Source organism: Thamnophis sirtalis, unplaced genomic scaffold (genome assembly GCF_051295495.1).
Source record: "Thamnophis sirtalis isolate CommonGarterSnake01/CBP01778 unplaced genomic scaffold, rThaSir2_p1.2 scaffold_15, whole genome shotgun sequence".
Lineage (NCBI taxonomy): Eukaryota > Metazoa > Chordata > Lepidosauria > Squamata > Natricidae > Thamnophis > Thamnophis sirtalis.
In genome coordinates this window covers 18,783,195-18,807,595 of record NW_028261395.1, presented here as the reverse complement: position 1 = coordinate 18,807,595, position 24,401 = coordinate 18,783,195, and the positions used below count along the sequence as shown (strand labels likewise).

The following is a 24,401-nucleotide window of genomic DNA, read 5'->3' as shown; positions in this document are numbered from 1 at the left end:
AAACCAAAATTGAGTTGTTTGGGAAAAAAAAACAATACTATGTGTGGGGGAAAAAAGGCACAGCACACCAACATCAAAACCTCATCCCCACTGTAAAACATGGCGGAGGGAGCATCATGGTTTGGGGCTGCTTTGCTGCCTCAGGGCCTGGACGGATTGTTGTCATTGATGGGGAAATGAATTCCAGAGTTTATCAAGACATTTTGCAGGAAAACGTACAACCATCTGTCTGCCAACTGAAGCTCCGCAGGGGATGGGTGATGCAACAGGACAATGACCCAAAGCATACAAGTAAGTCAACACAAAAATGGCTTCAACAGCACAGAATACGCCCTCTGGAGTGGCCCAGAGTCCTGACCTCAACCTGATTGAAATGCTGTGGCATGACCTTAAGAGAACGATTCACACCAGACATCCCAAGAATATTGCTACACTGAAAAAGTTTTGTGAAGAGGAGTGGTCCACAATTACTCCAGATCGTTGTGCAGGTCTGATCTGCAACTACAAGAAACGTTTGGTTGATGTTATTGCTGCCAAAGGAGGGTCAACCAGTTATTAAGTCCAAGGGTTCACATACTTTTTCCTCCCTGGACTGTGAATGTTTACATGTTATGTGCAATTAAACCATGGCAACATCTAATGTTTGTGTAGTATTATTTTCAGCAGACTGTTTTTTTCTATTGTTGTGACTTAGATGAAGTTCAGAGCACATTTTATGACCAATTCATTCAAAACTCCACATAATCCCAAGGGGTTCACATACTTTTTCTTGCAACTGTATTTGCAAGTCTACCTCCAACAGGAACACTTTATCAGAGCCATGGTGGTGCAGTGGTTAGAATGCAGTATTGCAGGCTAATTCTGCTGACAGCCGGGGGTTTGATCCTTATCGGCTCAAGGTTGACTCAGCCTTCCATCCTTCCAAGGTGGGTTAAATGAGGACCCGGATTGTTGGGGCAAGAGGCTGACTCTGTAAACTACTTAGATAGGACTGTAAAGCACTACAAAGCACTATAAGTCAAAGGGCTATTGCTATGTATATGGCTTCATTAAAATATGTACTTGTATAGCTCTCTACATATCACATCATATTTTATCTTCATGGACATTTTAGCATCCTTAAAACTGGCAAGAGGGAGACAAAGCCTGAGGTCACAAAAAAGATAAGCTAACTAATTAATTTTGAACTTCAACAAGTCCATCTAGAGAATTAGGATATTATTAACAGTTCATATGGGTTTTCCATTAATAATCAATGAACAAACCATTTTTCATTAAAATATTACCTGATGTCAGCCAGAACCTGCCCGCTGGCTGGCAATCTTTGCCTCAATGTTGTGCCCACTTGCAAAATTTTACCTCTGAACCATCACAGGTCTCCACCCAGTAGCAGAGATGTGACGTCCAGCCCCAAGTTACCTGTGTGCTTCTTTTTCTGTCTGACTGGTGAACCCCAGCATCTTCCATTGTAGCCCCCTCTGCTTCCAAGAGCTATTCGGCTAGGGACTTTCCCTTCTTGCTTTAAGATACTGGACTCAACAGGTGGGTCGCAAGGGGATCTCTGAGGGTTCTCTGGGGAAGCACAAAGGGTCACTTAGAAAGGCAGTAAGAGGAAGACCATTTGCAAACAAGGATCCGTATTAATGCTATCGCCAAAACTCAGTTCCTTTCCTACATAAATATTGAAAGTTAAAAGTCAGGGTAGATATTCACAGGCTGATTCGGCATCCCTATTCCCAAATGAGAAAAAATACTGCTTAACGTGTAGTATATTAATGTATAATATATACTGCAGTTGGAAGAGTCCTGGGACACGGCTATCCATACCTTGGGTAGTCTTCTCCATAAAGGGTTCAGAAGGGTTGCTTTGGACTGCAGGCGGTACCCCTGTCTGCTGTGCAACAGATGTTCCTGGGAGATGCTGCATGGGTGCAGTTGATTGGGTAGCATGTTTGGAAGGAGATTTCTGATTAGGTACTGTAGGCTTGCTGGATGAGTAGAAAGAACTCAGAGTTTGAGGTTTGTGTGTCTGACTTTCCCTGTCCAGCAGCTTATCTAAGATCTACAAAACAAGGAACAGGAGAATGCAGAGGTTACAATTTGAACTAAATACTTGGGAAATGGAAGGCATAATGTGGCATAATCAAGATTCATCTAAAATCAAAAAGGGGTGGGTTCACAGGACAGGCATGAGGCTAGGTTCTCATGGATACATATGCAGCTAATAAGTCAGTTTATTGTATAAATTCAGGCAATTAGCTTGTTTAGTTACAGTAATGTAATTTATAACATAAGGCAGAGACTTTTTGTATCCTTGAACACATTCATTTTTCCCCAGTTAAGCCTTCCCAAAATCTTTTAGGAATAAGGATTGCCCTTCAAACTCTGGCAGGATCAGAAGAAAGAAACAGATGGCAAAAGTACATGGAATTAAACTTCAATTTAATCTTACAGTACATTAATTCATTACAGTAAATCTGAATATTTAAAAACCTCCCCTTCTATCTTGGTAAAAATTCCAATTTAGTTGTCCCCAGAATATTTCCTTGACATAAAATAATTTATTTTTATTATATTTGCATGCAGCCTATTCTCAAAGGTTCTGGGCAGATGACAATTCAGATCATCATAAAATAAAGATCAATTTCCTCAAAAATAATAAACCCACACACATCATCATCATCATCAATTCCTGTACAGAGCATATTGGGCAGCAAGTGTTTTCAAGTGGTTTCAATAATTTGCAGCATCTTCAGCATCATCCCAAGGGATATTAATCATCTTAAGATCTTCCTTAACTGTTTGGTGCTAGGTTTTCCAAGGCCGGCATCGTTTTGTCTTTCCTTCAGGAAGCATCCAATGGAGTACAATTTTTGGACGCAGGTCTTTGGGTAAAGGTAAAGGTTCCCCTCACACATGTGTGCTAGTCGTTCCAGACGCTAGGGGGCGGTGCTCATCTCTGTTTCAAAGCCGAAGAGCCAGCACTGTCCAAAGACATCTCCGTGGTCATGTGACCAGCATGAGTAAATGCCGAAGGTGCACAGAATGCTGTTACCTTCCCACCAAAGGTGTTCCCTATTTTTCTACTTGCATTTTTACATGCTTTTGAACTGCTAGGTTGGCAGAAGCTGGGACAAGTAATGGGAGCTCACTCCATTATGCAGCGCTAGGGATTCAAACCACCAGACTTCTCCTTTGTAAAGTTTTTTATTTTTTCATTTTCATAACATATAATCACATGTGTACTATTACATAGCCAATATTGTGTTGTATTATTAAATGTTTACATCAATTCATCTTACCATCAACTCCCAAAAAACAATTGGCTCTTCTGCTCTCCATACACCATATTTATACTTTATCCATCACTTTCTTCTCCCTCTCTCCTCCCCTCCCTACCTCCTTTCTTCCCTGAACTTCTGATCGACAAGCTAAGCATCAGCCACTGAGACACGTCCCCAGGTCTTTAGGCATATGTAATATATGGCCAACAAGCCGCATTCGACATTCATAGTTCTCAGTAGGTGTTCTTAATCTAATCTTTGTAGTACTTTTTCATTTGTGTTGTGGTCATGATATGAGACATGGAGGATTCTTCTCAAGCAGCATTGTTGGAAAACATTTAACTGTTTAATCATCTGGGCTGTGCACTTCCATCAAACAGAGCTTAGAATTCCAAAAGCCAAAAGTAATCAATTTTATTGACTTCAAAAAATTGATTGACTCAATTCATCGTATCATTATGGAATATCGTAAAGTTCTTTGGTATTCCTCAACATTTTGTAAACATTTTAGAGTCTGTATTATAACACTAGTTACTAGGTACAAACGGAACCTGGCAACACAGCTTTCTTTAACATCAATACAGGAGTAAGACATGAGTATATACTATCACCATTCCTGTTTCTCTTTTCCATGGACTTCATTATGCATAGAGCAATGGATAACCCTAGCTTTGGCATAGGGCTTAGGCAACACCCGATCTAACAGATTTAGATTTTGTGGATGACATTGCATTGCTTGGTGAAACTGAGGCCAAAAAGATTGGCTTTTGTATAAATCTTAAAAAGACCAAGTTATGCAAATTGAAAGTACTCAGGATAATATGCCTATAACGGTCCTTGTCCAGGCTACAGAACAAGTCCAACAATGTACTTATCTTGGTAGCAGTTATGTCTATTGATGGAGGTACACATCAGAACAGTAACTATAAAATTGGCCATGTTTCAACGCGTGCGCTCAATTTGGTCTACGACAGTCATATATATTATAACAAAGATAAAACTCTTCAGGGGTGTTGCTATACCAACAGCAACATATGCTTGTGAAACCCACACGTAACTCAAACAAAAATGGTAATATTAAAATAACAAACCAAAAAGATAGGCAGTCATACACATAAGTGATTCCACTGACAACATAGCATGTGCTAAATAAGGTTTAACATTTTTTCCCCTAAAAGCACAATGGAAGGAACAGATTGAATCACCATAGGGAGGTACTTGCAGAATATAGGACCAACAACAACAAGAACAACGGAAAACCCATTTACTTTTGAGGGTCCACCAGAGGAACATGTTAAATAAGGGATTTGGATGGAGCTGATTCTATCTGAACTTGTTGGATGGGCAGATAAATACGAAGGAAAGTGGTCCTGAGGGATTCTAGTCTAGAATCATGTAGGCTTTTAATGGTGACAATGAACATCTTAAGATGCACCAGGAGGCCAACAGGCAATCAATGAAATCTCCAAAGCACTATAGTCATAAAACAATGTGTCATGATGCACTTGCCATTGCCCTGGCCATCACATTTTGCTCAAGTTTTGGCTTGTGAATGAATTCTTTCCAGGTGCACCCCTCCAAAGCACTTTAAAATATTCAAAATAGGAGTGACTAAGGCACAAATGATTGTGAATCTGAGCTTTCCAATGCAGGAATGACCACAATTTGTACATACAATTTAACTGTATAAAAATAAAAACTGTAGCCTGCTGATTGAGCTACAAATCAGGGCAATTTCCTTATAATCAGTTACCCAAAATCTCAAGCCATTCTATCAGGTGAATTCAGTCTGAGCCTATTTCTCCCGATAGCCTTCAGTTACTAGATCAGCTGTAAAGCAGGGAATGGTGTGACATCCTAGAGGAGCAGTAGAGGACCATTCTTGCATCCAGGCTTGAAGCAGGATTTTGGCCTGAAATCCAACAGCCGAAGACCCAGATAATAGCAATAGCAGTTAGACTTATATACTGCTTCATAGGGCTTTCAGCCCTCTCTAAACGGTTTACAGAGTCAGCATATTGCCCCCACATTCTGGGTCTTCATTTCACCCACCTCGGAAGGATGGAAGGCTGAGTCAGCCGGTGAGATCTGAACCGCCGAACTGCAGATAGCAGTCAGCTGAAGTGGCCTGCAGTACTGCGCCACCTCGGCTCTATCTACTTCTAAAAAGAGAAGATTGCAGCCGGTCTAAAATTACCAAAATAATTGCACCTCATTCTCCCTCTAAAAATACTATGGCTTGAATTCAACCTCCTGTCACCTTGCAAGAAATCTTAACCAACCATGAAGGGCAGAGATCGAATTGAGTAGTGGCAAACTTGACATTACAAATAGCCCTGATTCCTCAGTGCCCAGATCACCTCAAACAAAGCTCCTGCCATCTCCAACCCTAACTCCGTCCAACTAAAATTCAACTGTATGTTATATTTTTATTTGTTTGTTTATTTATTTATTTATATTGATATTTGCCAACAGCTGCAAGAATTCTTCCTTAAAAGGGGAAATGTCACCTTAAAAAGGGGCTGCTAGAATAAAGTTCAGCAAACATAGTAAAAGCAACAAAATATGTCCCTTTTGCCACTGATTGCCACTGTCCAGTGTGATTCCGCATGAGTCTTCCCCTCCAATCATGATCTGGTTAGCTTCATCATTCTTCATTTCCATGAGCTATTCTGGAAGGTAAGGAGCTGCAGCAGTTCTGTGCGAGGGAAGAGGTTACTCCAGCACAAGTTTCCTTGTTCTTCTCTTATTCCAATGGATCTTGATCAAATTGCTCACTAGCTCTCAAACGCCTCAAATACTCTGTGAAAACCCATTGGATCCATTAATTGCCTGGGGTAGACTGATCTAATTGCTCCTTCCTCTTTTTCTTTTTTCTTTCTTTTTTTTTTTTGTTCTTTTTCTTCTTTCCATATTACTAGAGTACTGGAAATAAATTATGGAAAGGAAATACAGACTCTTTCTATCTAGCAGGACTACCAGATTCTGCAACAGCTTTGTTCCCGAGGCCATTCGTCTGGTAAACTCGCAAGTCTTTTTTCTCGCCATTTACATGTACACATCCAAACTAGACTGCGTTGTTTCTCTGTGTCATATAATATATGTGGGTATATGCATAATTTTGTGTTTATTTATTATTTCATGGTTATGTAGTGTATATTGGAAGTGGTGACCCTCTGACAGCTGTATGCAACAAAGTTTCATTTTATTGTATGCCAATTAGTGTACATTCAAAGTGACAATGAAGTATTCTATTCTATTCTATTCTAATTTCACTCTCTATTCTATTCTATTGGATAATTTTTGGGCATAGTGGGAAAAAAGTAAAAGAAACATAAGCCAAACCAATCTGATGGTTGGAAAAGACTGCAAAGACCTTATTTGGGATACAAGTTCAGCAGCAGTTGCTAACTGCTTTCATTGCATTCATTTTATACAATGACAATAAAGATTATTATTAAACATGAAACTCAGCCAACTGAACATTCAAAAATGCATTACAAATACCAGTGACTGGTGCTAATGGTTGATACGGTTTGCTGCCTGCATCCTAGATATCAACCAAGTACCTTTTTAAAATTTAAGGTGTTCTGAGTAGCACAGTTTTTTGCAGTTCCGCTGGTGTTATTGCAGGAAGCTGCAATTTGTTGATGTATCTTGTAAAATTCTTGGACATGGTGTTAAGTACCCTGATGACAATGGGTATCACTGCTACATGCTTCATCCATAGCCATGTAGTTTCGATGGCCATGTTGTAATATTTCATTATTTTTTCTAGTTCTTTTTCTTCGACTCTGGCATCTCCAGGAACAGCAATATCAATAAACTGTACACTTCGGCCCTCTACAACTGTGAGATCTGGCATGTTGTGCTCCAAATGACGATCCGTTTGTATTCGAAAGTCCCACAAGATCTTCACCTTCTCATTTTCGATAACTTTTTCCCACTTTATGTTCCCATGACTTTCTGGATACAGGCAAATCATATTTTTTACATAATGACCAGTGAATTAATTTAGCAACTTGGTCATATCTAGCTTTGTAATCAGTTTGTGTTATTTTGCTGCATTCACATATTAAATGTGAAACAGTTTTGACTTTATTATTGCAAACTCGGCAGTTTGGGTTGTCAGTGGATTTTTGTATTTTCGCATTCATGGCATTAGTTTGTAGTGCTTATTCTTGAGCAACCTTCCATTTCTTTCTTGATAGTTCCCATCTTAAGCCATGTCCATGTCAACTTGTCATCACATTTTCTTTCAATGTTTTTCAAGTGCTGTTCATGCAAAGCTGTGGTTTTTCATATATTTAATCTTTCATCCAGCTGTTTTTCTTATATTCTGCCTTTGTTTGTGTTGTTTTTATGCTGTTCTCCGTTTTCACAGCCTGCAGCAATTTTTCTGTACTTTGGTTTACATAATCATTCAAACTTCGTTTTTCTTCTTCTACAGTTTGTTGGATTTGCAATAGCCCCCTGCCCCCTTTTTTCTTGGCAGGTACAACCTGTCGATGTCACTTCGTGGATGTAAAGCGTGATACGTATTCAAAAGTTTGCGTGTTTCCCGGGCCAGGTTTTTCAGTTCAGCTGGAGTCCAGTTGATGATTCCAGCTGAGTAGCATATCACTGGAACTGCCCGTGTATTAATGGCTTTAATTATGTTTCCAGCATTCAGCTTTGATTTTAATATTTTGCGGACCCTCCTGATGTATTCCTTTTGCATTGACTCTTTGACTTTTCCATTCAAGATGTTGTTGTTGTTGTTGTTATTATTATATACAATACAATAGCAGAGTTGGAAGAGCCAATAATTGTTAGTGGGAGTTGATGGGAAGATGAATTGATGTAAACATTTAATAATACAATATGATGTTGACTATGTAAAAGTATACATGTGGTTACATGTTATGAAAATGAAAAAATAAAAAACTTTATATAAAGAACAAAACAAATTAAACTTGATTTGGAGAATTGGAAAAATTTGCAATGATAGGAAGAATAGCAATTATAAAAATGAATATTCTGCCAAAGCTACTGTTTTTGTTTCAAACGATTCCTATAAAACTAGAGAAAAAATACTAAGATGAATTAAATGCAATAATTTTGAAATATGTTTGGCAAGGAAAAAGAGCAACTGCCAGATTGGGAGCTTTATTACCAGGCTTCTGCATTAACTTGGGTGAAAGAATGGATAAATTTACAATACAATACAATAGCAGAATTGGAAGGGAGGTCTTCTAGTCCAACCTCCTGCCTAGGCAGGAAATCCTATACCATTTCAGACAAATGGCTATCCAACATCTTCTTAAAGACTTCCAGTGTTGGGGCATTCACAACTTCTGGAGGCAAGCTCTTCCGCTGATTAATTGTTCTGTCAGGAAATTTCTCCTCAGTTCTAAGTTGCTTCTCTCCTTCCATTGCTTCTTGTTCTGCCCTCAGGTACTTTGGAGAATAGTTTGACTCCCTCTTCTTTGTGGCAACCCCTGAGATATTGGAACACTGCTATCATGTCTCCCATAGTTCTTTTCATTAAACTAGGCATACCCAGTTCCTGCAACTGTTCTTCATATGTTTTAGTCTCCAGTCCCCTAGTCATCTTTGTTGCTATTCTTTGCACTCTTTCTAGAGTCTCCACATCTTTTCTACATCGTGGCAACCAAAACCGAATACAGTATTCCAAGTCTAGCCTTACCAAAGCATTATAAAGTGGTATTAACACTTCACATGATCTTGATTCTATCCCTCTGTTTATGTAGCCTAGAACTATGTTGGCTTTTTTGGCTTTTTTGCTGTACACTGCTGGCTCATATTTAAATGGTTGTCCACTGGGACTCCACGATCCCTCTCAGAGTTACTACTATTGAGGAAGGTACCACCTATACTGTACCTATGCATTTCGTTTTTCTTGCCTAAAAGTTGAACCTTACTCTTTTCACCATTGAATTTCATTTTATTAGATAGTGCCCAATGTTCAAGTTTGTCAAAATCCTTCTGTATCTTAAGCTTATCTTCTGGAGTGTTGGCTATTCCTGCCATCTTGGTGTCATCTGCAAATTTGATGAGTTCCCCATTTATTCCCTCATTCAAATCTTTGATGAAGATGTTGAAGAGTACTGGGCCTAAAATAGAGCCTTGGAGTACTCCACTGCATACCTCCCTCCATGTAGATGCAGTTCCATTGAGGACTACACACTGAGTGTGGTTGATCAGCCAGTTACAAATCCATCCTGTGGTGATGCTGTCCAACCCACATTCTTCTACTTTATCTAGCAGTAGGTTATGGTCTATCTTATCAAATGCCTTACTGAAGTCCAAGTAAACTATATCGACGGCATTCCTCTGGTCCACTAATTCTGTCACTTTGTCAAAGAATGCAATAAGATTAGTCTGCATGATCTGTTTTTGACAAACCCATATTGGCTTTTGGCTATTACTTTGTTTACTTCTAGATGTTCGCTAATTCGTTGCTTGATTATCTTTTCCAGAATCTTTCCTGGTACTGAGGTCAGGCTGATAGGTCTATAGTTTCCTGGATCTATTTTTTCCCCCTTTTTTGAAGATGGGAACCATATCAGCTCTTTTCCAGTCCTCTGGCATTTCCCCGGTGCTCCAGTATCTCTGAAAGATATAGTTCAGTGGTTCTGAGATCTCATCTGCAAGTTCCTTCAGAACCCTGGGGTGTAATCCCTTCGATCCTGGTGATTTGAACTCGTCTAGGGTAGACAGGTGTTCACTTACCATTTTCTTCCCAATTTCAATTTGTGTTCCTAATCTGATTTTTGTGATGCTGTTTTTGATAGGTTGGACTGTTTTATCCCTTTGTGTAAAGACAGATGCAAGAAATGAGTTAAATAGTTCTGCTTTTTCCCTATTGCTTGTCACATTCAAGAAGAAAGCCAAATTATTATTATTATTATTATTAATAATAATAATAATAATAATAATAATAATATTCCCCCGAGGAGCTTTACCATGTTGTGGTGGAGGGGCTTGCGTGCTCTAGTGATCCTAAGGGCTATGCTGAACAGTTGCAACCATATCAGACAGGTCTTAGGTGAAGGGCCAGACAAAATTTGCTCCACAACCCATACAAATATGGTGAATACGAAAAAAATGAAATTTATGCCGGCTGAACCATCTCCCGGATTAACAAGGGTTCCATTGGATGCTATGGCTCCTGGGCATTCTGCGCAAAATGAGTTACAGGGCTCAACTTCCTCTGCTGAAGTGAAAAAGCGAAAAATCTGGACTAGGGAAGAAAACATCTCTATTATGAAAGCTTACTATCAGTCTGAGCTAGCAAAACGTGGATTTCAAAAACAAATGTATCAGATTTGGAAGCTGAACCACACAGACTGTGATATCAGTGAACAAAGGTTAATGGACCAACGACGTAGAATTCTAAGCCATAAATTTTTCACTACAGCAGAATTAATAGAAATCGAAGAGAAAGCAACTAATGGTCTGAGTATACTAACAAAGAAGAGTAACATCAAGAATGATTTACAGACTCAAAAGCAAACTGAGGAAGAAAGGGAGGAAGAGGATGCTGACATGGATGAAGATAAAGAACAAGGAAGCACTGAAGAACAAACACCAACAGATATTGCTCAATTAGCTGAGAAAATAAAGCATCAAATGGAAGATGCTGAAAAAACATGTTTGCCAAAGCTGAACCAAATTAACCAGATAGAATTGAGAAAGGTACTGCAAGGTTAACAATGAATAGAAGTATACTCTCTGGGGGAAAACAAGGCTAATGTTAACTGAATATATGTTGTAGAAGGAAAATGAGGCCTTTAGTTACATTAGAGGAAATATCTGAGATGGTAAATATTATTTGAAGATGTAGATGTTAAAACAACCGTAACCAAATGACATGCTGCATGTGATGATAGCTTTTTTTTTTCCCTTTTTTGGATTTTTTTTTTGTCCTTTTTGGCCTCCCCCCCTCCCCCCACCCTTTTTTTTTCTTTTTTTCTCTTGTTTTATTTTATTTTTTATTTTTTTTAAACCCTAGCTTATTGTGGTGTTTATTAAATATACAACAGAGAGATACGGGATGTATATGCACCTGCGATCAAACGACATATTGTATGTGAAGATGGGTTCCCCTCCCCCCCTTTTTTCCCCATCTTCTCCCTTTCCCATTGTTGTCTGTGTAATAAAAAAAAAAAAGAATTGAGAAAGGTACTAAAAAAGTTCAATGAGGCTGTGCAAACCATTCAAACCACTACATTAGCTGAAACAAACCAGCTAATGTATGCAGCAGGCTTCATAACCACCAAAGAATTGGGTTTGAAAATACAAAAGAACCAAAGAGGCAAGAAGAGGAAACCTAAATGGAAAATTCAGTTGGAATTGGAGATCAAAAAATTTCGTGGAGACTTGAGCAACTTGAAGAACCTAAGGCAAGGTCAGCTAAAGAACAAGCAGGTCAAAAGCAGCCTGGAAGCAAGATAAGATTTGGAGAATAAAGAGATTGCGATAGTAATTGAAGAGCTGAAGCAGAGGTTTGTTGCCATTGCTGAAAATATTAAAAGATATGAAAACCGAGTAACTCAATTCAAGGAAAACTCACAGTTCAGAGGAACTGTTTTATAAGAACTTAGAAAGTGGAGATGGAGTAACAACAAATGAAAAGCCTGATAAAGAGGAAGTTCTGAAATTTTGGAAGAATTTGTGGGAAAACAACAAGAAGCATAACAGAAATGCAAAATGGATCAAATAGATTGAGAATTCTATTTAAATGTATAAAATGGAAGATGTGAAAATAACAAAAGAAATGGTGCAAAGGCAGTCAAGAAAAGTGAAGAACTGGAGTGCATGAATTGCATGGCTTCTGGTTAAAGGCACTTACAAGTCTCTAAAATCTAAAAAGTACTTGTAGTTGCCTAGCAGAGGGAGCTGTGCCCTGTAGCTCATTTTGCGCAGAATGCCCAGGAGCCATAGCATCCAACAGAACCCTTGTTAATCCGAGCGACGATTCAGCCGTTGTTGTTGTTGTTGTTATTATATGTGGTTAATCTTTGGTGAGATTCACAGCCTTTAGGGCTGGTTGGTAGCGCAACAGCTTGAGTCCTAACCAAGGACCTAGAAACTGTTAAGGTAACGTCGGAGGATATAAGTTTCCAAGTAGGGTGGTTTTTTGTAGAGCCAGAATTATTATTATTATTATTATTATTATTATACAATTGTATCACAGCGGCCAGTTGTTTCGCCGGATTTGGCATTGGTTACTAGTCGGGCCCCACCCAGGGGCCTAGGACGTCGTAACGTATTTTCGTAATATGCGTGCAGATCCAAGCAGTGCGGCTTTTTGCATTTGACTGATGGTGATTTTGTCAATATTTAACTGTTTTAAATGTAATTCCAGTGCTTTTGGAATAGCACCCAGTGTGCCAATTACCACTGGAATTACCACTGCTGGTTTGTGCCATAGTCGTTGAATTTCGATTTTTAAGTCCTGGTATCTTGCGATTTTTTCATGTTCCTTCTCGGCGACCCTGCTATCACCTGGTATTGCGATGTCTATGATTGTGACCTTATTTTTCTCAACCAGTGTGATGTCTGGTGTATTATGCGCCAGTATTTTGTCGGTTTGTATACGGAAATCCCATAAGATCTTGACCATCTGATTTTCTGTGACTTTTTCAGGCTGATGTTCCCACCAGTTTGTTGCTGTTTTAATATTATAATTTTTGCACAAATTCCAATGGATCATTTGTGCTACTGAATTGTGCCGCAATTTATAATCAGTCTGCGCGATTTTTTTACAGCAGCTGAGTAATTATTATTATTATTATTATTATTATTATTATTATTATTATTATTATTATTATTATTTCTTCCGTTCTAAGCACCCTTTTCGTGGTCTCATGATCAAAGTAGAGTATATATTTCTCATCCCATGCTTCCCAATACACACATGCACACAGAAACCTACAGGTGCCTTATAGGGAAACACACAGGGGCAACTCACACATAATCCACCCTGATTAGATTCTCTCTCACACATGTACACATCAAACAACATTGTAAATCTTGAAAAGTCTTGTGAAAGTTAGTTGGTTTCCAAGAAACTCTGAAAAGCTTAGTTATTTAAAAATGAACAAAAGGTGTTCTGTTTCTAAACATTTCTAAAAATAACTTACCTTTTTGAGTTTAGACTGATCATCCTTGTAAGTGATCATCAGGGCTAGAGCTAGATCTCCTTTCTCTCTTCGAGTACCTTCACACAGAAGAGGGTGCTCTGCTTCACTCACTGTTGTCTTCATGCCTGCAAAGCAGAATCCAAGGATGTCATCCTACTTTATGTAAGTACGAAAAGATTCCTGCTAGGGCAAGACATTTTCTCCTAAAATTTCATTTAAAAAGATTATCTACTTCTTGTGCCCATGCTTTCCATTATTTCAATACCATTTAGGTGATGCCAGAATTACTACATGACAGGGGCAGGATCTCTTCTAAAATTATAGGAGCAATTGTGGAGGGGGGGGGGGAACTAAGCATTTACCAAGGGCTGCCACGGCTGCCTCAAAGCCAAGTTCTTCATCTCCAGGCATTTCATTGTTCCAATTACGGCTTGGGGGTCTCGACCCTGTAGGAGAAACCACTAGGACAGGAACAGAGATATTAATTAGCTCTACAGAAAATAAACATTGCCTGGACTGGTAAATAAAAAAAACAGTGCAAATATTGTATTTTAACAACTTGTACAATATCGCTACAGTTAATCAAGCATCATCAAATTTTCTTCAGTACCCTATTGAGACATTTTATCCTCCTGGAGACATTTTTTGTACAACTCTAATTGTAATTTAACACACGGCACAGCTGGTAATTCAGAATGAAAAGAGGATTGCGGCCACCACAAGGAAGAGCGCGCTGTTTTGACTTCCTCAGAGCTGTAAAATATGGTCTTAGATTTGGTGCTTTATCTGGAAAAAAAAACCTGTAGTAGAGATTCAGCAAGTAGTCGCCGAGACTGACCATCTGCTTTAAGAAACTGGGCATAACCCCTATTAAATAGAGAAACCCTGGTGCCCACTGAATACTTTGACTCCCATCAGCAACAGGGATAAATTAGTTTGTACCCCAAAGTTTCTGTAGAGTAATTTATAAGAGGGCTTTCTGTTGGTAATATTAGGACATAGTTAATGAATAGTCAGTTTTAGAGACTGACTAACAACCCCCTATTCAGATAGGCTTATTGCATATTCTAGGCTTTGTGATTAAGGCTAAGCTCAGGACCTCCACAGCACATATGAGCATCTGGTCTAAACCAAGTGTGTGGCGGGTTTATTTTTTTAATCTTACAGAAAACACAGAAGTTCTCATGGACACTTGAACCAACAGACATAACTGAATGGACTGTGGAAACTGCACTGAAAGTGTAGAGGGACGAGCAGGTCTTTCCTCAAGGGACTTTCTCTTTGGGTAAATAAGCAGGGGTTTTACCTGGAGCACATAAGACATCAAATATGAAGCTAGCTAGCATGAGAGGCAGGACAGGGCGGTAATCACACAGTGTTCCTTCCCTCAGCTCTTCAGCCCTCCCCCGAATAGTATTCATCTCGCTAGAGCCAAGTGGGATCTTCTTCAACAAGGCCACAATCTCAGACTCCTGGTATGCCAGCTTGACCTGTGTGATAGGGATCAGGGAGAAATATGCACAAGGCCTTTATTTTAACAAACGCATTATTGTTCACAAAGACTGGATAATAATATTAAGAAAAAAATGCTTTGTAGTGATGCGTAAGAATCCTTGCCTGAGGCTGAGAGGCCTGGTTTTATCCAGTGAAGGCTTCCAAGAAATTCCCTAACTTTGGGGACAAAACTCAATCCTTGATACTGCAGAGCCATATAAAAGTCTATGTAAGTCTGTGAAGAATATACACCTGCAGGTGCACATTTTGGAGAGTAAACTCGAAAATAACCAGCTAACAGATTCTACCAAAACCAATGTAGGTAGTCCTTGATTTATGATTTAGTGACTATTTTACAGCACTGTAAAAAGTAACTTATGACTGGTCCTCACACTTACGACCATCACAGTGTCCCTGCAATTATGTCATCACAATCTGGGTACTTGGCGACTGACTTGCATTTATGACAACTGCTGTTATGTGATTGCCATTTGCTGACAAGCAAAGTCAACGGGGAAGGTAGCAGAGAAGGTCATTGGTCACAGTCATGTGATGTCTCACTTAATGACCACACTCCTCACAAATAAAATTTCCAGATCCAGTTGTGGTCATAAATTAAGAACTACTTATACTGTATCACTGGGTTGTAAAAAAAAGTCACCCTGTTGTAATACTACAACAACAATTGGACACTATTTTTTATCCAGAGTTTAGGGGAAATTATTTAGGGCCAAACAATTTGAACCAAGAGCTGGAGGTGTAAACCAAAAACCTCAGTCAGTTTCATGATCTTTAGGATTCTCTAGGTACGCAATTTCCCACACACACACACACACCAATGAAAGTGCTAAATAAGGCACCAAAGCCATCCTCTACATACCTCCAGGGCCTTGGTAGATGCTGGGGGCCTCTGTAATTCCAGAGCAAACATGCCAATCTGGAAAGCCAGATTGTGGTATTCCTGCCGCTCACTCAGGACAGTCAGCAGAAAAGCAGCTTTGGATAAAGTGTTTGTTGCCATCCAAGTCTGTTTGCTGGTAGAGACTTTGTTTTTCTTTCCCTGTGGGATGGAGAATTAGAAGGCTGAATGTGATTTTTTCTGCGCTTGATTCTATTAAAAAAACAATTTACAAATAACAAGCATGCTTAGGAACTGATTCCAATTATGTGCCATCTCAAATGTATAAAAATGTGGGTTCTTGCCAGTCCTTTTCCTTAATATATGCCTAGTCATAGTAGCAGCTAACTACTCTTGGCTGAGCAGGATTAGACTCAGATATGAATGGGAGACGATCAGGATATCTATCCCAGGCTACAGACAATACTAGGAAACTGGAAGAACATTTAACAAGAAACACAGTTGCATTTTCTCATGTTGCTTAGCTTAAGGGAATCTCTACCCTTTTATACATCTTTAACATACATATTTGACATGGATATTTATAATCAGAAAAGTGCATTTTAAAATACAGAGCAACTACAACTGAGTAATTGGTTTCATTCATATTAAAATACAAATTTGTATTTCCTACTTCCTAGTCTTAGATGAAATTCTACTGATTTCAGTTGTACCCCATCAGGACAAATTCAGTCTAGATCCATCCCAAGATTATGTGAGGAAAAATCCATACATAAAAATGAAATGAGCCAATAGAAGCTTTATGAAGTACAACAAAAATGCTATATAATTTTAATCACCATTTGATGTAATAGTATTTGTTTTTATTTGCACTATGTCATAAACATTTTGAAAGTAAAATGCAACTTGGCTTTAGCATCATTAAAGAAATATTGGGTTTTTTTTAAAGCGACTTACTAGACAAAGCATACATTTAAAGGAAAAAACTCTCTAAAATTTACAATCCATTAATGTTTTACCTTCACGCCCTCATATACTTTAACCAATAGATATTTTAGGAATAAAAAGATATGAGAATCAAATATACCTGCCTGCCTAGGACATAAGCATGTTTTAATGAATAAATAAGCAATGTGAGATTTCTTTTTTCTACAAGGTGACAAAAATATGCTCCTCAAAACCACAGCTCAACAATTTGATGTGGAATGGAGTAACTCTATAATATGGGTTCACTCAATTCTTCATATATTGCACTACCTGCAGTCATATATTCAGTATTCAGTATTTTCTAATCTACTTTTTGAGAGGCTATCTGGTGTTGTCATTAAACATCAGACTAGAAACCAGGAGATTGTGAACTTAGCCCCCATTTTGAGATGAAGCCAATTGGGTACCCTGGGGAAGTCCCTCTTTCAGCCCTTGGAAGAGGCCATGACAAATTTGTTAAGGGAGTTTCCAAGAACTGGATGCAATTGAACAGAAGGAAAAAATGGCAAAATGAGGGGGAGGTGTTCTTATTTATATCAAAAAGCACTTTTACTGATTCAGCTATTTTGTTTTAAATTTTAATCTCACCTTGCACTAGAATTCAAAAGTTCCTTTAATGTTTTAGTACTTTTATCATCCAAAATCATATAATCCTCACCATCCACCTTTCCTTGCTCATTTTTAATCCCAACACACAATCCTTGAGGGAGTCCAGTTGATTCCTCTACTCCCCTGCAACAGCTATTCTTACTCCCAACTTTCTGTTTCTTTGAAGCCCATTATCCCATACTGAACAACATCATTCTGTTAAGTTAGCAAAAAAAATTAGTCAAAGCTCTTCAGAAGATGCATCCTTTCCCCTAGCCATCCTTCACATAGAAAACAGATTAATAGGGCTGGAAGGACCCTCAGAGGTCTTTTAGTCCAACCCCCCCTAACCACCACCCCCTCTCATGGTTAAGGAAGGAGATAATCATTAGAATCAGTACAGATTGTTCTGCAGCTGACCTGTTGTTTCCCCACCACCATCAGATGGAGAATTTGGACAGAAAGGATTACTACAGAGGATGAAGACATACAATGGGGAATGCACATCAAAAGGAGAGCAGTCGATTATCTCAAAATATCACAGCATAACTATCAAGTGGTGCCTCAAAGTAAGAGTTTATACTTGTTACAGCATTATTATCCACAGCAACACACACATCTAAATCTCCTACTAGCTATTGTCCAACCCCGGTCTTCCCATTTAAACTATGTTTCTATCAACATTATACCTTGGTTGGGGGTTGCTCCACTTTGAGATCAGGAGGGTTAGCCAGTAAGTCTTTTGCAAGTTCAACAGTAAGACGGCAAGCTTCACTGCTATAGCCATGTGCATGAAGAGCCTCTGCGCAGGCAAACAGGATCTGTAAATTGAGAATTGCAGCAAAACCAGTCTAATTCTTGCTTCCTTTGCTCTCAGTTCTTAGTCTTATGGGCCTAGGAACTTCCCTGCTGAAACTCATGGCAACTCTTACTGCCACTCCCATGTAAGAAATAGATTACAACTACAGTGTTTGTTAAGTCCTCCAATAAGCATATCACCCTCAACTTTCTCCAAGTCCCCAGTAAAATCTAGCCACTTGTGAGAAATGTTCCTCGCACTCCCTTACCAACCCCTACCTGCACCACATTTGGAGTGTGTGACTCTTCAGGTCCAACAAGGAAAGGTATTCAATGTGAAGCAAGAAACAGATTAAGATAAACACATGATTCTGCCTTATATGATCCACGTGTTCAATGCTTTGTAGTCTGACTGATAGTTTGAAATCTCAAGCAGAAGTTCAATGATGTAAGATCCATTTGGAAATGCAGATACAAGGGATGCAATTCAGAACTTCTGCGTTAGATATGTATCCTACTACCAAATTTTGCACCATTCATGAATAATCCTGCAGTCTTGTCAAAATGGCTGATATAACACAGCATGCTACATATTATTATTATGCAAAATATGCCTGAGTTACATTCTATTCCTTTTTCCTTGACCAAGTGCTACAGATAAATGTTGACACACAGAAGAATAAATTATCAATATTGATACAAATGTTATTTATAAAGCTGTTATCTTAGTTTAACAGTCCTTCACTGTTACATAATACATGTTTTCATTCTTCCCAGTAGAAACATATACTGTAGGAGTCTAAAATAAAGGGGGGGCACATGAGTCAGGAGCTTACAGGCCTACCTCCATTCGGTTTTCTTGCTCCAAGGGTTTTATTCCAGCAAACATGTCTTGTTCCTCTTCAATCCCACCCTCTGCTTTCTCGTCTTCTTCCTTAGCCACCTCCTGGGGATTTAAATAATAAACTTGGTAATCATCTTCTTCTTCTTCTCCTCCAGCAGCGCCATTTTCCTCCACCTCTTTTGGCTTTGAACATACCCCAGCACTACTTTCATCAGGGCCATGGAGGTCATCATCTCCACTGCCCACTTCCTCCACAGGTTCCTTTGAAAGTTTCTTGGTGGAAGGACTGCTTCTGAGGGTCGGCTCGGTTGCCTCAGAGAAATACACTCCACCATCATCCTCAAAAGTATCTCTGTAGCTTCTGCTCAACGGGCTGTCTGTGAAGCTGAATGTATTGCTCGCCTCTGCTCCAAGAGCCAAACTGCTGTCATCTAAAGTCAATTCAGCCAAGTCCGGCTCTAAAGAACTGTCCTCACTGCTCATACGACGCTTCCCGCCATGTTTGCTGGCTAAGTTCTTTCCCACCGGAAGCTTGCCCTTGTTCGCAGCTGTTTTATATGAAGCTTTATCCCCTTCTGCTGAAAGTCTTCTCAAAACCCTCTGGGGGCCTTCAGACACAACTTTCCGTTTCCCAATAAGTTCTTTGGGGCGCACAGCTGGTTCCTGAGAGACAAGTCGTGACCTGTCTCCTAGCTGCAAACATGTCCCCATAGCATCTGTTCCATGGCCTCTCCCTCCATCAGAAAAATTTTCTACACACAGTGGCCTGCAGTTCCTCTGCTGGATGGCCTTCACCCAACAAAAGGAGTTCTTTTTGTCAGCACTGCTGTAGGTGATGCCTGGAATAGGATATGCCTCCTCCCAATTGAAGTAGCAAGCTTCCACGGCTGGTTTGAACCCATGGAATAACTTCTCCAGAGACTTCTTATGCTGCCCTCTTTTGACATTGTCTATTACCTTCAACTGCCACTGCCTTAGCTGCGTGCACAAGTCCCTTCGGCTAGCAGTATGGAAGAAAAGAAACAAGTAAGAGGCAAAAGTGACCCATTAAAAGCAAACGTCAAAATTTAATTTATTTTTAATTTCTTGTTAATCAGGTACACTTACGTTTATCAAAATTCTAATATTCTAATATGTTTAATACTTAATTTCATTTTTATGTCACAGAAAAAAACCTCAAATAATCAAAGCTCCTATGAACATTCGTAACACCAATCCTAGTAGAATTCTCCAATATTTCCAGCTTTGTGGACACGTGACAGGAGGAGAGGGGATGGTTCCGCGCAAGCTGCAGGCAAGAGTGAACATATGCAGCTCCATTTGTGCGAAAGGTGTGCATGTGCACCTGCCATTCACTTAAATGGAGCCCGTGTGCTTGACTGCTGCTCGCATAAGTTAGGGTGCGTGTGCACACTTGCCAGCCATTTCCATAGCCCGGTTGCAAACCCCGCACAGCCCACTAGTGGGCTGCAGCCCACAAGTTGGGGACCCCTAGTCTATTGTGTTTGGCAAAGAAATTCAAGGGAAATATTCTTCGGTCGCATTCAATATGCTCCATGTTTGATATTGTCCCACAAATTTTCATAAAATTGAAAAGTGAGGATTATTCAAGGCACTCCAAAACACTTATCTTTTTATAAAGATTTCTTCATGCTCTGTTTTGGTGGTATCTTTCAGATTGTTGTCTTACTTGCCCTGTCCCCTGATATGAACATTACGGAAAATCTGTAGAGGAACACATTTCACTATGTGGTGAAATGCATCCTGGGAAAACTAGAAATATTTCATTGAAGGATTCTGCAAGGACAAGTGGGGAAAAATTCTACGAACAAGACCTTAGCTGCCTAAAGGAAACATTTAGAAGGTGAGGAGTTATAAAATAATGACTGGAATGGTGTCCAAGCTTTTGCATCTGTTATATTCATTGTTTCTTAAGTTGAATTTGCAAATAACTGCACATAAATAAGTATGCATTCAAATTTCAACGAAAATGTCATGCTTAATGCTATAATCTACCAAAATTGTAATGGCTCTTGTTTACTTAGGAATTCATTGAAACATACAATTTGAACATGATGCCTACATTTTTGTACATTGGTGTGTATCTTTTGACAAAAGATGCAGATAATACATGTAGTCTGATGATGCACTAGCATTAATGATGTTATCAAGTTTGGTAAATGAAATGTCTGCAAGAAAGCAACCAAGCTCAGAGAGCACCAAGGACCTCATACATGTACTTGTTTTTAGTAAAAAAATAAAAAAATAACAGGACTATGACCATATCCAGACTCTGCTGATCTGATAGTTGTAAGTTATAGGTCTTCAAACGTAAGATAGTGTTTTTAATTAAAAATTTAAAACATGCTTGAGAAAAATATAAAGCAAACCTTTTTATAGAAAACATGAGAGCAAATACAGTACTACTCATTATGACTATGTATTTGAAGGACAAATACTTAGAACATGAATTCAAAGAAAGCACAGATTAAAGCAGCAATCTGGCATGAAAGTTTTTAGAATATTTCAATGCCATGTAACTCCCATCCATGTTTGGAGTAAGATGCAATCAAGCAAAAAAACTGGATATGAATATTACAATAAAAATAATAGGCAAGTATCCATTAACAGACTTTTGTCAAGGTCAACTGTATTATGGACTTTCAGAATTACACCTACCGATGAGGGCTGATGGTTGGATCCAAGACAGCAAGTCTCCAAAGTACAACCATCTCATCACACATACTTGCACAAGCATGAGCAGCAACTTCTGACTGGCCATTGCCCCGGCCAGTGTGCCCACTTGCACTACTATGGGATGCAGATGTCCTTACACTATACCACCAGCCAGTTATCTGTAGACAAATGAAGCAGAATGTCAGATGCTCAAACTTCATACTTATTTTTCTTAATCCAGTGGACTACACGATTCTTCAATTCTAACTATTGTCAGAAACATGTGCGACACATTATAAAACACAGAGTTGGAAATCTCTTCTAGTCCAACCACCTGCTCATGGTAGGAATTCTCAGGTCATTCCAGACAAATGGATAACCAGCTAATGCTTGGAAATCTCATATAGTGGAACATCCATACTTTCTTCTAGGAGGTAGGCTGTTTCATTATTTATAGCTATCACAATAAAAAAAAAATTCCCAAGTATGGATTTCCATGTTTAGCTTTCATCCATCAGTTTTTATTCCATACCCTCTTCCCATGACAGTTCTTCAAACGTTAGACGACTGCTATCATGTCTCTCTTAAGCAATCTCAACTTTAGCTTCAAAGTTATTTTACCATTTATTCTAGGGTTTAGCTCTCCTCCCCCTCACAATTTTTCTCCATCTTCTCTGCATTCCTTCCAATTTCTATGTGTCCTTCTCATACTGAGAGAACCAGAACTGGGCACAACAGTTTAAGTGCAATCTGACTAGTAAAACACAGAGCAGTACTATTATTTTTTATGATCTCATTGCTATACTGCAACCCAAGTTGGTCGAATTGAATTTTTTCACTCTCTTTTGTGGTATTAGAGACAAAAAATCAGTAGTTTGCCTCCATGAATCTTAACACACAAATTTCCTGCTTTATTTGGCCAAAAACAGCACTATCACAGAAAAAAATGCTGTATATATATGCAATAGAGCCTTAGAGATAGTATTTCAACTACTGCCTCTTTTTTGGCTAAACACATTTAAAAAACAAACCACCCAAAATTGGCTAAATTTTAGAAATGGAAATTGATGGTGTTCAGTGGGATTGACAGTGGGATAGCCATCTCTTTCCTAACACTTCATTATTATACTATTAGGCATTTGTCTAATTCTTCACTTTCCTTAAAATTTCTACATAAGCGACATGACCATTCCATCCCACACACAAGTTTTTGTGATAATTTATTTAACTAAGGAAATAATACCTGTTCGTATGTCAGACACTGGTCTGTCAGGATCTCCAGAAGAGGAGCTGCATTGGTATCCCGCCTCTTAAACATCTCACGTACAATTGAAAGCAGGTTCCATATGCCTTCAGGTTCTCTTCCTCTCAGGGGGCGTAACAGACAGGCCCACTCAGCAGCAGCTGGGGGTTCCGTAGAGGACAGGTACATGGAATTCACATCACTGTGCAGTTGGGAAAAGTGGAGTGGGGGGAGGAGATGGGAGAACTTCAAACTGATGCTTGAACATAGGTTAATCATTTATGAAACTCTGCATGTAGGGGATGTCTTTATAGATTTTGTCTCCCTAATCCATCTCTGCAATCAGGAAGCATCTAACACTGTTTAGTAATATCAAAAAAGGACAAGAGGTCAGCCACCAAATGTACAGCAACTCCCTCCCACCAAATCTTTTTGTGTCACTTCAGTCCTCTTCTTCAATTGTTTAATGTAGTCATTTCATCCAAATTAAGTTTTGTGGTTTTAAAATTAGTTTTCCCTTTGAGCTGCATAAGGAACATCAATATTGTGAAATAATGTGGATGAGATTTAAGAAAAACTCAACACAGCCATTTTCTGCCTTGCTCATTGCACTTTTCCCCAACACACTGCAGCATCAAAATACTATATAAGATCTACATGCAGGCTTTAATTTGAAAATATGCACATGGTCAGAATTGCATGTCATCCACATATTATTGATGCAAAAATCTTAAAATTTAAAACAACTCCTCCAATATTTTACATAGCTATAAAGTAGACCAATGACCAGGAGATTTAGCCAGTGTCTTTCCAGGACCCCTTCTAAAACTGGTTTCAAGAATTCTGTCTACATCCTTATGCTGTAAAAGTAGAATAACAGTTCATTTAACTGGACAAATAAATACTAAAAGCACATTTAGTGGATGAAAGTTTCACTAATTGTGGCAAATTACACTGAAGCGAGTCTCTAAAATTCCTCAAAAATTGGGTCTGAGGAGGAGCCAACGTTGCGACAACACGCAGTCTCAATAGTCCGAGACTGCCATTGACACTTTTGCCACTGGACGGTCCAGTTGGACCTAAACCGTCCCGTAGAGACAGTGAACAGGAAGACAAAGCCTTGCTGGTCTCAGGGACATCGCAAAGTCCCTGATTGACCCAAGGAAAGCGCTTCAAGCCGGCGGCAAACAGGCAGCCCCCAGGCTGATGAAGTCGGAGACGGCTCCGGAAGGAAGGAAGTGAAAGTGAGTCCATCAGGTAAGGTTTTTTTTTTCTATTTTGAGAAAGATTGCCCAAAGAAACTTTTTTTTTAAAAGATAAATTAGTCCTTTAAGTAAAAGAATAAAGCAGCGAATTTAATTCTTATTGGACTGCCTTGGAAAGTTCTTGTTTTTTCTTGTAATGACATTTTGTGGATTTAAGTGACCGTAACGTTTCCTGTTTCTCTGCTTGAAGTGAATGGATTGATTTTTTCCCC

General features: G+C 39.1%; 1 protein-coding gene across 5 annotated transcripts in view; it reads right to left on the bottom strand.

Annotated features, from left to right (window-relative positions):
- Positions 1 to 24,401, bottom strand: part of ZSWIM8 (zinc finger SWIM-type containing 8) — an 87,444-nt gene that overhangs the window by 22,330 nt on the left and 40,713 nt on the right. For 4 of the 5 annotated variants that reach the window (XR_015695154.1, XR_015695155.1, XM_087702277.1 and 1 more), the window contains exons 8-17: positions 22,925 to 23,126; positions 21,685 to 21,860; positions 19,006 to 20,005; positions 18,053 to 18,184; positions 15,810 to 15,989; positions 14,742 to 14,925; positions 13,798 to 13,896; positions 13,436 to 13,560; positions 1,828 to 2,062; positions 1,420 to 1,572 (exon numbers count right to left, since the gene is read on the bottom strand). Coding sequence is in view for 3 of the 5 variants with exons in the window: in XM_087702277.1 (XP_087558403.1) it covers positions 1,420 to 1,572; positions 1,828 to 2,062; positions 13,436 to 13,560; positions 13,798 to 13,896; positions 14,742 to 14,925; positions 15,810 to 15,989; positions 18,053 to 18,184; positions 19,006 to 20,005; positions 21,685 to 21,860; positions 22,925 to 23,126 (2,486 nt within the window). In the remaining 2 variants the exon portion in view is untranslated. The remainder of the gene's footprint in view (positions 1 to 1,419; positions 1,573 to 1,827; positions 2,063 to 13,435; positions 13,561 to 13,797; positions 13,897 to 14,741; positions 14,926 to 15,809; positions 15,990 to 18,052; positions 18,185 to 19,005; positions 20,006 to 21,684; positions 21,861 to 22,924; positions 23,127 to 24,401) is intronic. The other variant, XM_014073497.2, reaches the window with a different exon arrangement.